General features: G+C 47.8%; 1 protein-coding gene across 1 annotated transcript; it reads left to right on the top strand.

Annotated features, from left to right (window-relative positions):
* Positions 1 to 2,089: 2,089 nt before the first annotated feature.
* LOC308151170 (putative nuclease HARBI1) lies at positions 2,090 to 12,616 on the top strand (the record flags this gene model as incomplete). The annotated part of the gene is made up of 2 exons (XM_080523993.1): positions 2,090 to 2,378; positions 11,862 to 12,616. The coding sequence occupies 2 exons, from the start codon at positions 2,090 to 2,092 to the stop codon at positions 12,614 to 12,616; spliced, it is 1,044 nt and encodes a 347-aa protein (XP_080380119.1).
* Between the last annotated feature and the right edge of the window lie 1,002 nt (positions 12,617 to 13,618).

Here is a 13,618-nt window from a genome sequence, read left to right as displayed (position 1 = left end):
GCATTTCTCTCCACTGTTGTGCAGCTGGAGAACCAGTTGCAGATGCCGTAGGTGAGGATGCTCTCCACTGCGCCGCGGTAGAAGGCCACCAGTATCTCCTGCTTGTTGTGTTCCTTCCTGAGGCATCTCAGGGTGTATAGCTGCTGTTGTGCCCTCTTGATGGTGCCTTTTGTGTTGTCCTTCCAGGTCAGGTCATCCCGCATGTGATGTCCCAGGAATCGGAGGGTTGAGACTCTCTCCACGCTCTCTCCGTCGATGAGCAGGGGCTGGATCTCGGACTTTTTCCTCCTGAAGTCTACGATGAATTCCTGGGTCTTTGACTTGTTCAGCAGCAGGTTGTTAACCTTGCACAGCTTGCTCAGTTTCTCTACCTCATCCCTGTACGCCGCCTCTGATGTCCTCAGATGGTGTCCTCTGAGACTGGATAGTATCCTCTGTGTTGTTGTGTGCAGTGACTGGTGTACAGAATGCTCCGGTGACTCTGTCTGTAGCCTCTACCCCATTGACTGGTCAGCGAACCACGTCTGCACCGGTGCAAACTGGCACCTTGACTGCAGTTGGAAAAGAGACTGGTAAGCTGCATTTTCTGCCAACAATGTTTTTTAGTCCTTTGGATCTAAATAAAACATTGTCTATTTTATACTTCCATGATTATCTTCTGCAGTGAGATCTCCTGGTATGAACACTGCTGGCGGACCTTTGCACACTGTTCATCATCGCCCTCTGCAGGTGAGACATGATAAAAAAACAAATAGTATTAACCTCTATCAACGACATTGACGAAAGAAAGGCCCAGATAATAACAACAACTTAGATTAGATTCAACTTAATTGTCCACAGATATAAATTAGAGGCTATATCAAAAAAAGAGGTATGTACAAATCTGCAAAGATATGGTATGTGCGAAGGTAGTAAGTGCAAACAGCAGTTGTGGAAAGTGTAATTGAATGTTCACAGTGACCAGGGGTGTGTGCAAACAGTAGTAGTGCTTAAGGTGACTTCAGGTGAAAAAGGTCTCAGAGAGACTAGTTTCATCTGTTCATCATCATCTCACAGGGGGGCTCGCCGTCCAAAAACCTCTCCTCAACAACGACGACGACGACAGCGCCGACTACCACCACATCGCCTTCTAAACCTTTCTCCCTGCCGTCTAACGTCCCCCAGTTACCTGTCTTGTCTTGTGCTCTGAAGCCACTGCCCCCAGCCGCAAAGGGCACCCTCCTTCCCCAGCAGCCTCAACTCAAGCTGGCCCGGGTCCAGGACGAGAATCAGAACAGTATTGTGCTTTCCTGGTCTCTGGCCAAGATAGACCAGAACTGTGCTGCTGTGGACTGCTACTACCTATATGCCTACCAGCAGGTTGCCTCGGCCTCCAAGGACTCAGCCCCCTCGTGCCCCTGGAAGAAGCTTGGCGAGGTGAAGGCTCTGCCCCTGCCGATGGCCTGCACCCTCTCACAGTTGTCTGGGTCAACGTACTACTTTGCGGTGTGTGCCAGAGATTTGTACGGATGCTGCGGACCGTTCTGTGAGGTGTACTGATGTTGTCACGTCAATTGCTGCTCTGGTGCAGAACGTGGAATTAACAAAAAACAATGTCAAGCAATAAACCAGACAATTTTGACCACCGTTATTTTCACTTATGTTATAGGTGGAAGAGTTGGTTTAATGGTTACGTTTTTTTTTTACCAAATACACTTTCCTGTTCGTATTTAGTTACTTAGTCCTATGCTTTCTTGGACTGGATGATTGTTTGTTTGTTTGTTATCTTGTTATTATTTAAAAAAAAATACTATGTTTTTATAATTTATTGGGCCGGTTTCGGAGACAAGGCTTAAGCCTAGTCCCAGACTAAAATGCTGTTTGAGCTGGCTTAACTGAAATTCACTTGCACAGACGTAGCTTAAAATAGTCGTGGATTAAGCCTGTTCTGGATTAAACAAAGCCGATTGCAAAATTGAGGATTAGAGCTACTCCAGGACTAAATTGGACTGAATTGAAGCTTAAACTAATCTGCCAAGGAGGCAGGTTTAACTCCCGCTTAGTAGGCTAGGCTACTGTTTGTGAAACTGAGCTTGGATTGTTTGGGAGCATGGACTATTTGGAATATCTAAATGAGGACCAACATGCACGACAAAGGCCAGCCAGACGAATACTACTGGATAGGAGTGATCCATTGAATCAGTTTGATGAAATAACTTTTCGAGACCGCTTTCGTATGTACAAGGAAAATGCATTGGAGATAATTACTTTGCTTGAGCCTAGACTTTCCTCTCTGTCTCAAAGAGGAGGGCCTGTGTCCAATCAACTGCAAGTTCTGATCACTTTGAGGTTCTTGGCATGTGGAATCTTTCATCGTGAAACTGGTGTTCTCTTTCATAGTATTCGTTTCGTATCTCACTATGGGAACGCCCCCTGCGTGACCTCATCAGAAACTGAATTACACTGCGCCAGCCCATTGGCTGGCCCAGGCGACGCTTGTGTCACGAGGGACGGGACCCTCCGTCTATATAAGACGTACACACGGCGTCTGTCGTCATTCAAAAACCTTTTCTCGCTTCTCACTGGAGCTGACAACAACTGTGCGGGTGGCTAGAGCTAAACAGTCCACAGATACGAGCCACCAAACTCGTGCCGACGGGCTCTCTGCTGCTAAACTGCACTTTCGTTGACGTTCACAGGAGTTGAAATACTTCTGTTGAAGAGTAGGAATACTCTGACTCGGGGTAGCGATACCCCGTGTTACGATTCGAGTAGCAACACTCGCCTTGCTCGGAACGAAAATAGTAGCGATACTCCTCGTTCTGAACGACGCGTGTAGCAATACTCCCTGTTCTGCGAGTAGGAATACTCCGAACGGTTACGGGTAGCAATACCCAGTGTGAGAGACTAAAGTAGAAATAACTTTATCTCTATAACGCACTGCTAGCGGGTAGATAGTAATATCCCTCCCCTGGCCCTTCTGTTTTTCCCTTGATAGCTGACAAGCTAACGGGTGAAGTAGCGAGGCCTGCTAGCAGCTAGCCTACAACCCTTAGCCAGAAATGGCTAACGTTGAGGCTAGCGGACCTAGCACAGCCGAGACTAGCCGGAAGACATGCCCGTGCGGCAAGTCAATGGCTAGCTGGGACACTCACTCTAAGTGTGCAGTGTGTCTGGGATTAATCCACGCCCGGGCCGCTGTTATCTCTACCGATGAGTGTATCCACTGTGCAGTGTTCCCCAAGAAATCTCTCCGCCGACGGCTAAGTCGCATGGCTAGCCTGTCGGGAGAAGATCCGCTTCTGTGTAAGGCAGCCGAAACGCTGCCACCACAGTCTAACGCGGACATGTCTCCAGGTTTACCGACACCATGCTGGGCGGACTTAGTGCCACATAGCCCTGACATCGGTTTCCCGGTACTGGATGACAAGGGGATGGACAGCTTTACCGCTGCTCGCTATGAGAGAGACTCGGACAATGATGAGGGAGGGTCGCGTGACTCAGACCTCATTCTGTCCACCGATGATGAGGAAGACTCCTCATTATCAACCGGTAGGCGCGGAGCTGGAAAGCCCCCCACGCCTGACGGAGGTAACCAACCCTCCGCCCCGTCTCCCATGGACTGCGACATGCAGGACATGTGCAAGCGAGCAGCGGAGAGGCTGAATATCCCCTGGCCCGTCGCCCAAACCGAAACTGCTATGTCACGCTTTGACGGCAAAAGACTGCAGACGGCGGCTAAGACGGGGAAACAAGTTATGCCGTTCTTCCCCGAGCTACTCGATGAGATAGCAGTTACGTGGAAAGAACGGCCATTCAGCGAGAAACACCCAATAATCGGGGGTTCTCGACTGGATTGTGAGGGGATGGACTCCCTCGGCCTCCGCCACATCCCACCGGTCGAGCCGGTGGTGGCGCGCCACCTGCACCCGAAGACCCCTGTATCTTCGGCTGCCCCGTCCCTACCCTCCAAGTCGGACCGCTTCCAGGCTAGCCTTACTGACAAGTGCTACAAAGCAGCGGCACTGACAGCGAGGGCTCTCAATGCCTCCGCACTCCTATCAGCCTACCAGGCTGAGCTGGAGGAGGATATGACCGCTAACCCAGACAATATGCCTACCCTATGGGAGGAAATCTGCGTTATAACGGATCACATCCTCCGTCTCCACAAGACGGCCATTCAAGCCACGGGTAAATCCATGGCTCTCATGGTACTGCAGGAGAGGGCGCGTTGGCTCGGTCTCACCAACCTGTCGGCGAAGGAGAGAGAAGAAATTCTCGACACCCCTATCGTACCACAGGGTCTCTTCGGTGCAGCAGTCACCTCAATGCAGAACAGATGTGAGGAGAAAAAGTGAGAGGATGAGGCTATGGAGCTGTGCCTTCCGAGAAGAGCACAGCCCGCAGCGCCCGTGACCCAGCCACGGCAGTCATATGCGCAGGCTATCTCTCGCCCGGCCCCTGCCTTCAAGATCCCCAGAGCGGCTAGACAGCAGGCAGCGCCCCAGGCACCCAGAGGTCCCAGGAAACCATGGGCCAGAAAACAGGCTCCCCGGGACAGACCTCAGGCGTCCCCGCCCCCTCCCCCGGCCGCCGAGGAAGAAGAAGCGGGTGATCTGACAGCCTCTCCTCGGGAGGAGAGCGAGTCCAGTCGGCCCCCCTCGCTGACCGCCCTGTACCCTCCCAGCTCCGTTCCAGAGCAAGTTCGGTACGACATGTTCCATACAAAGTGCAAGACCACGGTCGGCGTCCGTGTTCACACGCCTTCCGGGGGAAAGCTGAGAGACTGTTCATACTACAAAGTTGTTTGTCACTCAAGCACGTTAATGCACAATGTATTAAAAATGTCCCGACAAGCGCATCCAGGCAGAGTGCCAAGGGCGTTGTTAACAATGTTGAAAAGCATAAAAATAAAAGATGTTGAAAAACAAATCTTTCTCTGCCATAACGCAGACCGTGGGACTAGCCCGTCCCGCGGCTGTGATGCAGAAAGCGGCCCGACCGCGCACAGCGCGGGAAGGCACGCTAGGCGGCTGTTGCGCCAACAACTCGCAGGTGACGGTGTGGCCAGTCAGCCCGCTTTCCACGCATCAACGGGAATGGGCAGACTGCACACAGTCAGACTGGGTGTTGAGGACACTACGAAGGGGCTACAGGCTCCAATTCTGTGTCGCTCCACCCCCATTCAGAGAAATACTGTACTCTCGAGCTCAGGGCGAACGAGCCAATATTCTCCAGGAGGAAATCTCCATTCTAAAGGAGAAAGGAGCTAACAGTTGTACCTCTCGAGGAGACCCACAGAGGTTTCTACTCGAAGTATTTTCTGGTCCCAAAGAAAGGGGGGGGCATGAGGGCTATTCTAGACCTCCGTGTCTTGAATCAGCATCTCAGAAAATACAAATTCAGGATGTTGACACACTCTTCCCTGCTAAGTTTCATACGAGCAGGGGATTGGTTCACATCAATCGACCTGAAGGACGCTTATTTCCACATTCCGATATATCCTCCACACAGGAAATATCTGAGATTCGCTTTCCAAGGGATAGCGTACGAATATGTGGTCCTTCCCTTTGGCCTGTCACTAAGCCCAAGGGTGTTTGTAAAATGCACCGAGGCAGCAGTGGCCCCTCTCAGACAGAGGGGTATCAGAGTGGCCACATATATCGACGACTGGTTAGTGGCGGCCACCAACCGCGAGGAGGCGGCGCGTCACACAGCGGTCATTTCGAAACACCTAACGAATCTGGGGTTCCGAATAAACATGGAAAAGAGCATGGTGACACCCTCCCAACGCATCGCGTTTATAGGGCTCACACTGGACTCTATCCGAGCCAAGGCGTTTTTGTCTCCAGAAAGAGTGGAGACGATGCGCGCGACTATAGCGCTGTTTCGCAGGGGCAACATAGTTACCCTCAAACAATGCCAGAGGTTGTTAGGCTTGATGGCCTCCGCTGTGGTGGTCATACCCCTGGGGCGCCTGTACATGAGAGGCATCCAGCGCTGGGTGGCCTCTCTGGGCCTGGACCCCCACCGCGACGGTCACCGTCGTGTGAGGGTCTCCAGGGATTGCTCACTGGCTCTGCACCAGTGGAAGGACCCAGGTTTCATAACACAGGGTGTTTCTATGGGACCTGGCCTGAACAGAAAAGTAATCACCACGGACGCCTCTCTGAGAGGCTGGGGTGCCACTTTCGAAGGGAGAACGATAAACGGGGGTTGGGACCCGCACTTACGTTCTACCCATATAAACGACCTGGAACTGCTAGCTGTTCACTTGGTTCTGAAACATTTCCTCCCGTGGTTGAGAGGACATCATGTTTTGGTGAGGACAGACAACTCCACGGTCGTTGCCTATGTAAACAGACAGGGGGGACTGAGGTCCCACCAGTTACACACCATGGCACACAGACTGATAGTGTGGAGCAGTGCACACATGTGGTCGCTGAGAGCAACCCATGTACCGGGCGTTCTGAACTACGGAGCAGATTTGTTGTCCAGGAGCAACCCACTGTACGCAGACTGGAGACTTCACCCCGAAGTAGTGAAACAGATTTGGTCACGATTCGGTCAAGCGACCGTAGACGTTTATGCTACGGCAGAGAACGCCCAGTGTCCCCTGTTCTTCTCTCTGCGCGATCGGGGAGCCCCGCTGGGAGTGGACGCATTAGCGCACGAGTGGCCGAGGACCCTCCTGTATGCGTTCCCACCGGTGGCACTCATTCCCCCGACTCTGGCCAGAGTGAGGGAAGGAGATCTGTCCATGGTGCTGATAGCCCCGCGTTGGCCGGGAAAGCACTGGTTGGCGGAGATTTTTCATCTCCTATCCGGTCCGCCATGGCAACTACCGCTGCGCAGGGACCTGCTGACCCAGGCGCGGGGGGAGATATTCCATCCCCACCCAGAGAGATTGTCTCTGTGGGCCTGGCCCGTGAAGGGATCAACCTTGCACTAGTGGGTCTTCCCCAAGGGGTGATCGACACTATTCAGTGCGCCAGAGCCTCATCAACTAGAAAGTTGTATGGGCATAAGTGGCGTGTGTTCGAGACTTGGTGCTCAGAGTCACACGCTGTCCCTTTTCAGTGTTCTGTGACAGTTATTCTGTCATTTCTACAGGACTTGATTGAGAGGGGTAAGGCTTTCTCAACCGTTAAGGTCTATTTGGCAGCTATTTGTATTACCCATTTCATTAAGTATGCCCTCGAGTCAGTCCCAGTGTCAAAATGACATCTCCATGGCAATTTTGAATATCAGGTCCCTATCGAACAAAAAAACATTTATCATAAATGAGCTCATTTGTGATAGAAAACTCGACTGTATGCTACTCACAGAAACCTGGTTAGATACAAATGGAGCAGCAGCCCTTATTGAGGCATCTCCCCCCAACTACAGTTTTTTCCAATCAATCAGAAATGGAAAAAAGGGGGGAGGAACAGCTACCATAGCTTCAAATAACCTAAACTGCAGGAGCATATCCTTTGATATATTCTCCTCCTTTGAATATCATGCCACAGTTATGGCATGCCAACCACCTATTCTTACGGTAACTGTATACAGGCCGCCGAAACCAGCCCCTACTTTCCTACCTGACTTCTCTGAGTTCCTATCCATTATCCATCCCAACTATGATAGGATTATTATCACTGGTGATTTTAACTTTCATGTTGATAATGGGGCTGACTTGAGGGCTAGGGAGTTTATTGACCTCTTGGAATCTATGGATTTTGTCCAACATGTCAATGAACCCACTCACAATCATGGCCATACCCTTGATCTTGTGATTACAAAGGGTCTTGAGGTCTCAATATCAGGTATCAGCGACCTGGCCCTCTCTGACCATTTCTGTATTTTCTTTACCATTGTAACACGTAAAGCTGAAAGCAATGCTGAACGTGTTGTTAAAAAACGTTATCTTACCCCTGCAGTGGCTGAGAATTTCAAAGCTTTAATGAACAGTAATCACACAACTCCCACGTTGTGTGAAAACGACTTAGTAATTACCTTTAACAATAAAGTAAAAATGGCCCTAGACTCCCTGGCACCTACCAAATTAAAAAAGGTTGGAGCCAAGAGGAGAGCACCATGGCGAAACAGTGAAATAAATCTCCTAAAGAGAACATGTAGGAAAGCTGAGCGCAGATGGAGAAAGAGCAAATTACAGATTGATCAGAATATTTTTAAAGAACATCTATCTGCCTTTAACTTGGCAATGCGAAATGCTAGAAAAAATCACTTCTCAAAGATAATATCTACAAACAAGAATAACCCCAGGGTCTTGTTCTCGACAATTGATTGCCTTGTAAACCCTGCTCCTAAAACTCTAGACGGCGCAGCCTCTGTCACCAAATGCGAGGAATTTGCAGCCCACTTCAGGGATAAGATAACAAATATTAGAATGTGTATTACTCAGGAAAGACTAGGTTTGTGTAGCACCACAGATCCGCCGCCACAGAACATGACTATGAGCATGTTCACCATGATTAGTACGGAAACATTAGGTAAAATTGTGTCACAGCTTAAACCGTCTACGTGTCCTCTTGACCCTATTCCTACCACCTTTTTTAAGGAAATTTTTGAATCTGTGTCTGATGACATACTAGGCATTGTAAATCACTCCCTACTTAAAGGGATATTTCCAGCGGCGCTTAAAACTGCCCTGGTTAGACCCACCCTGAAAAAAAGTAACCTAGATCCTTCTGATCCCAAAAACTGTAGACCAATATCAAATCTCACTTTTCTAAGCAAAATTTTAGAAAAGGCAGCGTATAGACAGCTTCATGAATTCTTAGTCTTAAATAATAGGTATGACCCACTTCAGTCAGGTTTCCGATCATACCACAGCACAGAAACCGCTTTGCTTAAGGTAACAAATGACCTTAGGATAAATGCAGACTCGAAAAAACTCTTGATTCTTGTACTCTTAGACTTAAGTGCAGCCTTTGATACGGTAGACCATTCCATACTTATTGAGAGACTTGAAAACTGGGTTGGCCTCTCAGGTCCGGTCTTGAACTGGTTCAGGACTTACCTGGCTGACCGAGACTACTTTGTAGCCCTTGGTGACCATAAGTCAAAAAATTATAGCACAACCTGTGGAGTTCCCCAGGGGTCCATTTTAGGACCGTTGCTCTTTAGCCTATACATGCTACCCCTCAGTTCTGTTATCAAGAAGCATAGCGTTAACTACCACAGCTATGCTGACGACACTCAGCTTTATATCTCAGTAACTCCCAACGACTACAAGATGATTGACCACCTGATAGATTGTATTGCCGATATTAATATTTGGATGACACAAAACTTTCTCCAACTCAATCAAGAAAAAACAGAGGTATTGATCATTGGCGAGAAAACTGGGAGAGAGAAATTATCTGCACACTTGAAAACACTAGCTCTTAACACTAAGTGTCAGGCCAGGAATCTTGGTGTCATAATTGACTCAGATCTAAATTTTGAAACTCATATTAATAATACTATTAAAACATCCTTTTACCATCTAAGAAACATCACTAAGGTACAATCATTTCTCTCCCAGGCAGACACTGAAAAATTAATGCATGCGTTTGTTACTAGTAGGCTAGATTACTGTAATGCTCTCCTGACAGGTCTCCCCAAAAAAATGATAAATAGACTACAAATGGTTCAAAATGCTGCTGCTCGTGTCCTTACTAGGACCAAACGAAGAGCGCACATCACACCTGTCTTGAGATCACTACACTGGCTCCCTGTCAGTCATAGAATAGACTTTAAGATCCTTTTACTAGTTTATAAATCACTTCACTGTGATGCACCCAATTACATGGTGGACATGCTCATAAGATACACACCAGCTAGACCCCTACGGTCTAGTGGCACGGAACTTTTAATAGTGCCAGAGGCTAGGACAAAGAGATTTGGAGGATCAGCTTTTAGCATATATGCTCCTAGATTGTGGAACACCCTACCTGAGGGCCTGAGGTTGTCTAAAACTCAGGACATTTTTAAGCGTGACCTCAAAACCTACTTATTCAATGTCGCCTTTTGATACTACGGGAGACATTGGACATTATAGAACTAGGATCACTAGGCCATTACACCATACTCGTGTTTTGAGATTTGTGTTGACAGGAAAATGGACCCGGGTGCTGATGAGGCACTCTCAGCTCCAAATAGCACCTAGAGCAGTACTGGAACCGGTACAAGGGTGTACCAGGACCACCATCAGGTTGTATTGCTGTCATCTTTATTGTCTTTATTGTGTTGTTGCATCATAACTATGCCTAAGATTCTCTTTTGGCAGGACCTGTGACCATCCGGATGCAGAACGATGCAAATATAACACTAAATTTATGGACAGAGTGTACGCCGATAATATGCAAGGAATTTTTCCTGGATACATGGTGTACAGGTTTTTGCCCTTGCTTGCTTGCTTTGTGCCGGTGGTCCTTGGCCTCCCCTTGGGGACCGCTGGGTACTGGTAGGCAAACTGGCTAGTAGTCGCTCTATTGGTAGAGGGCTGCAAGGGAATTTTTTCCTGGCTACATAGTATACAGGTTTTTACTTTTGCCTGCTCGCGGCTCTGTCAGTATTGATTGATTGACTGATTGACTGAACATTTTCATTGTGTGAAGCGCATTGAGTTGCATCTTGTAAGAAATGCGCTATACAAATAAAATTTGATTTGATTTGATATTTCGGCTTGTCATATTGGCCTGGGTGGAAAGTCGATAAGCCAGCACCCGTTGGTGTGCCAGTTTATGAAAGGGGCCCGAAGGAAATTGCCTACGTCTAGGCCGTTAGCTCCTTCATGGGACCTCCCTATGGTACTAGATGCTCTCTCCTGCCCACCGTTCGAACCGCTGGAACAGGTGGAGGTGAAAGTGTTAACGCTAAAGACGGTCCTATTGCTTGCTTTGGCTTCGGCTAAGCGCATAGGTGAAGTCCATGCGCTCTCGGTGCACCGAGAGTGTACAAAGTTCTCCCCAGGGGACTCTAGGGTCAGTCTGATGCCTAACCCAGCCTTTATTCCGAAGGTTATAGGCTCTTGCACCCCTATAGAGTTGGCTGCCTTCTATCCCCCGCCTTTTGCCTCGGAAGAGCACAGGCGGTTGCATACTTTATGTCCTGTCCGCGCGCTGCGTGTTTACATAGACAGGACTCCGGGTTGCAGGAAAGGTGACCAGTTGTTTGTATCCTGGGCGAATTCACACACGGGAAAGCCAGTGTCGAAACAACGCCTTTCCCATTGGGTAGTGGCGGCTATGGCCTTGGCTTACTCTAGTAAGGGTCTACAGCCCCCCGCGGGCTTACGTGCGCACTCTACTAGAGGTTTGGCGACCTCCTGGGCACTCTTTAAAGGGGTGTCTATTCAGGAGGTGTGTGCGGCGGCGTGCTGGGCTTCGCCCCACACGTTCGCTAGATTTTATAGGTTGAATGTTACGGCTCCAACGCTATCACACTCAGTCCTCAGTTTGGGTTCCTCTTAGGACGTAGTTCCTAGAGTGTGAGGGTCCATTCTGGGACAGTTGTCGTTTTACAGGCAGGTCTGGCAATACGGGAGTAAGTATATTCCCATAGTGAGATACGAAACGAATACTGTGAAAGAGAACTTTAGGTTATTTACATAACCCCGGTTCTCTGAGTAGTATTCGTGAGTATCTCACCGGACCACCCTCCTTGCTTTAGAAGCGAGAAAGAGGTTGCTTGTTTTGAATGACGACAGACGCCGTGTGTACGTCTTATATAGACGGAGGGTCCCGTCCCTCGTGACACAAGCATCGCCTGGGCCAGCCAATGGGCTGGCGCAGTGTAATTCAGTTTCTGATGAGGTCACGCAGGGGGCGTTCCCATAGTGAGATACTCACGAATACTACTCAGAGAACCGGGGTTATGTAAATAACCTAAAGATTTGTGTGGTGTCAGTGAACCAACTGTATGTAGAATAGTTCACAAAGTCTGCAGTGCCATTTGTGAACTGAGGAGTCTTTACATCAAGTTCCCTGATGCTGCTGGGCAAGCCAACTATAAAGTGCAATTCTATGAATATGGGCACTTCCCAGGAGTGATTGGCTGTATAGACGGATGTCATGTTCCCATCAAGTGTCCATCAACTCCTGATGCAGAGGAATACAGGAATCGTAAGAACTGGTTTTCAATCAATGTTCAGGGTGTATGCACTCCTAATTTGGAGTTTTCAAACATTGTTGCCCGTTGGAAAGGTGCAACCCATGATTCAAGGATTTTTCTCAACTCTTCATTGTGTGCACAATTTGAGAGAGGACAACATAGTGGACTACTACTTGGTGATAGTGGATATGGTCAGAGTAACTATTTATTCACACCACATCTAAATCCCACAACAGCTGAGCAGCAAAGGTACAACAGAGCTCATATCCGTACTAGAGGGATGGTCGAGCGTATGTTTGGAGTATGGAAAAGTCGATTCCAGTGCTTACGAAATACGCTTCGTTTCAAGCCAAGAAGATGCTGCAAAGTGATCATTGCTACATCTGTGCTGCACAACTACCTGAAGCAGCATGGCTGTCCTGATCTGCCAATGGAAGATCAGGATGATGCAGATGTGCCCATGGCAGAGGCAGCCAATGACCAGCGAGGACTTGCACACAGAGCTGCTTTCACAGTGCAGCACTTCAGCATTTAAATATGGAATGTATTCATTATGGTATAGTTTTGCTTGCATACTGTTTCTGTACAAAATTACAATAATGTAAAGCAAAATTAAACGAGTGAACCAAGGCTGGTTAAAATGTAGTTTTTGATGATTAATACTCACTCACACTCACATGCCAAATGACAATACATTTATTTTTATTTTTCACAATTCTTCATATTCACCTTGGCTACTGGTATGCAGAATTCTTTTTTGGAGCATGGCCCTCTGTCCCAATTTCATATCCAGTTCAACCTCTAGAATTCTCATTTTCATTTCATGTTCTTCTTTTAAATATGCAATTTTATGCTCATGAAATTCTCTGGCTAACTTTTCATGCATAGTTATCTTTTTTGGTCTCTGTTGGATGGTAGCAGCTTCATCTCCCAGGGGTGCCATAGCAGATGTGGAGGGTTCAGGCTCGTTGTGAACTGGCTCTTGATTGGTTTCCTCTGGAAAAAAAGACCACTGTTACAAACTCAAATAAACTAATATGGTCCTGTAACCAATTTACTTCCTGAGGTATATTTACCATTTGTGCTAAGTTCTCCATGTTCACTGTCCAAATGGTCATTGTCTGGTATACCATCCAGAGGTTGCTGGTGCTCTATTATACCAGACAGCAAGTCACCCAATTCATCAGATGTGTCCTTTATTGGTGGTCCACCACCTGTAATAAATCGCTCTCCTGCTTGCGGCATTCTCTTTTTTTAATCCCAGTTTAATGTTCTTCCATAGAACCTATGAAGGCAGATATCATTCATTAGTTTTCTTTTTTGATGTGACAAAAATAGTAATATGGGAAATCTGAAATACTGGTACTGATAAGGCATAATAAAAATAAGTGTGTCTCCTGATAATTTAGGTCATGGTGGAGAAATGATTTTATTTTATATTTCTTTCCCCCTCACATAGGTATGGATCTTCCTTTGTGCAACATATCTTACTCTACCACCATGTTTAACATTCATATGGCCCCTTAAAATAGGTTAC

Source organism: Nansenia antarctica (genome assembly GCF_963989245.1).
Source record: "Nansenia antarctica genome assembly, chromosome: 2".
NCBI lineage: Eukaryota > Metazoa > Chordata > Actinopteri > Argentiniformes > Microstomatidae > Nansenia > Nansenia antarctica.
Note: the sequence above shows the minus strand (reverse complement) of the source record. Positions and strands in the feature narration are given on the sequence as shown.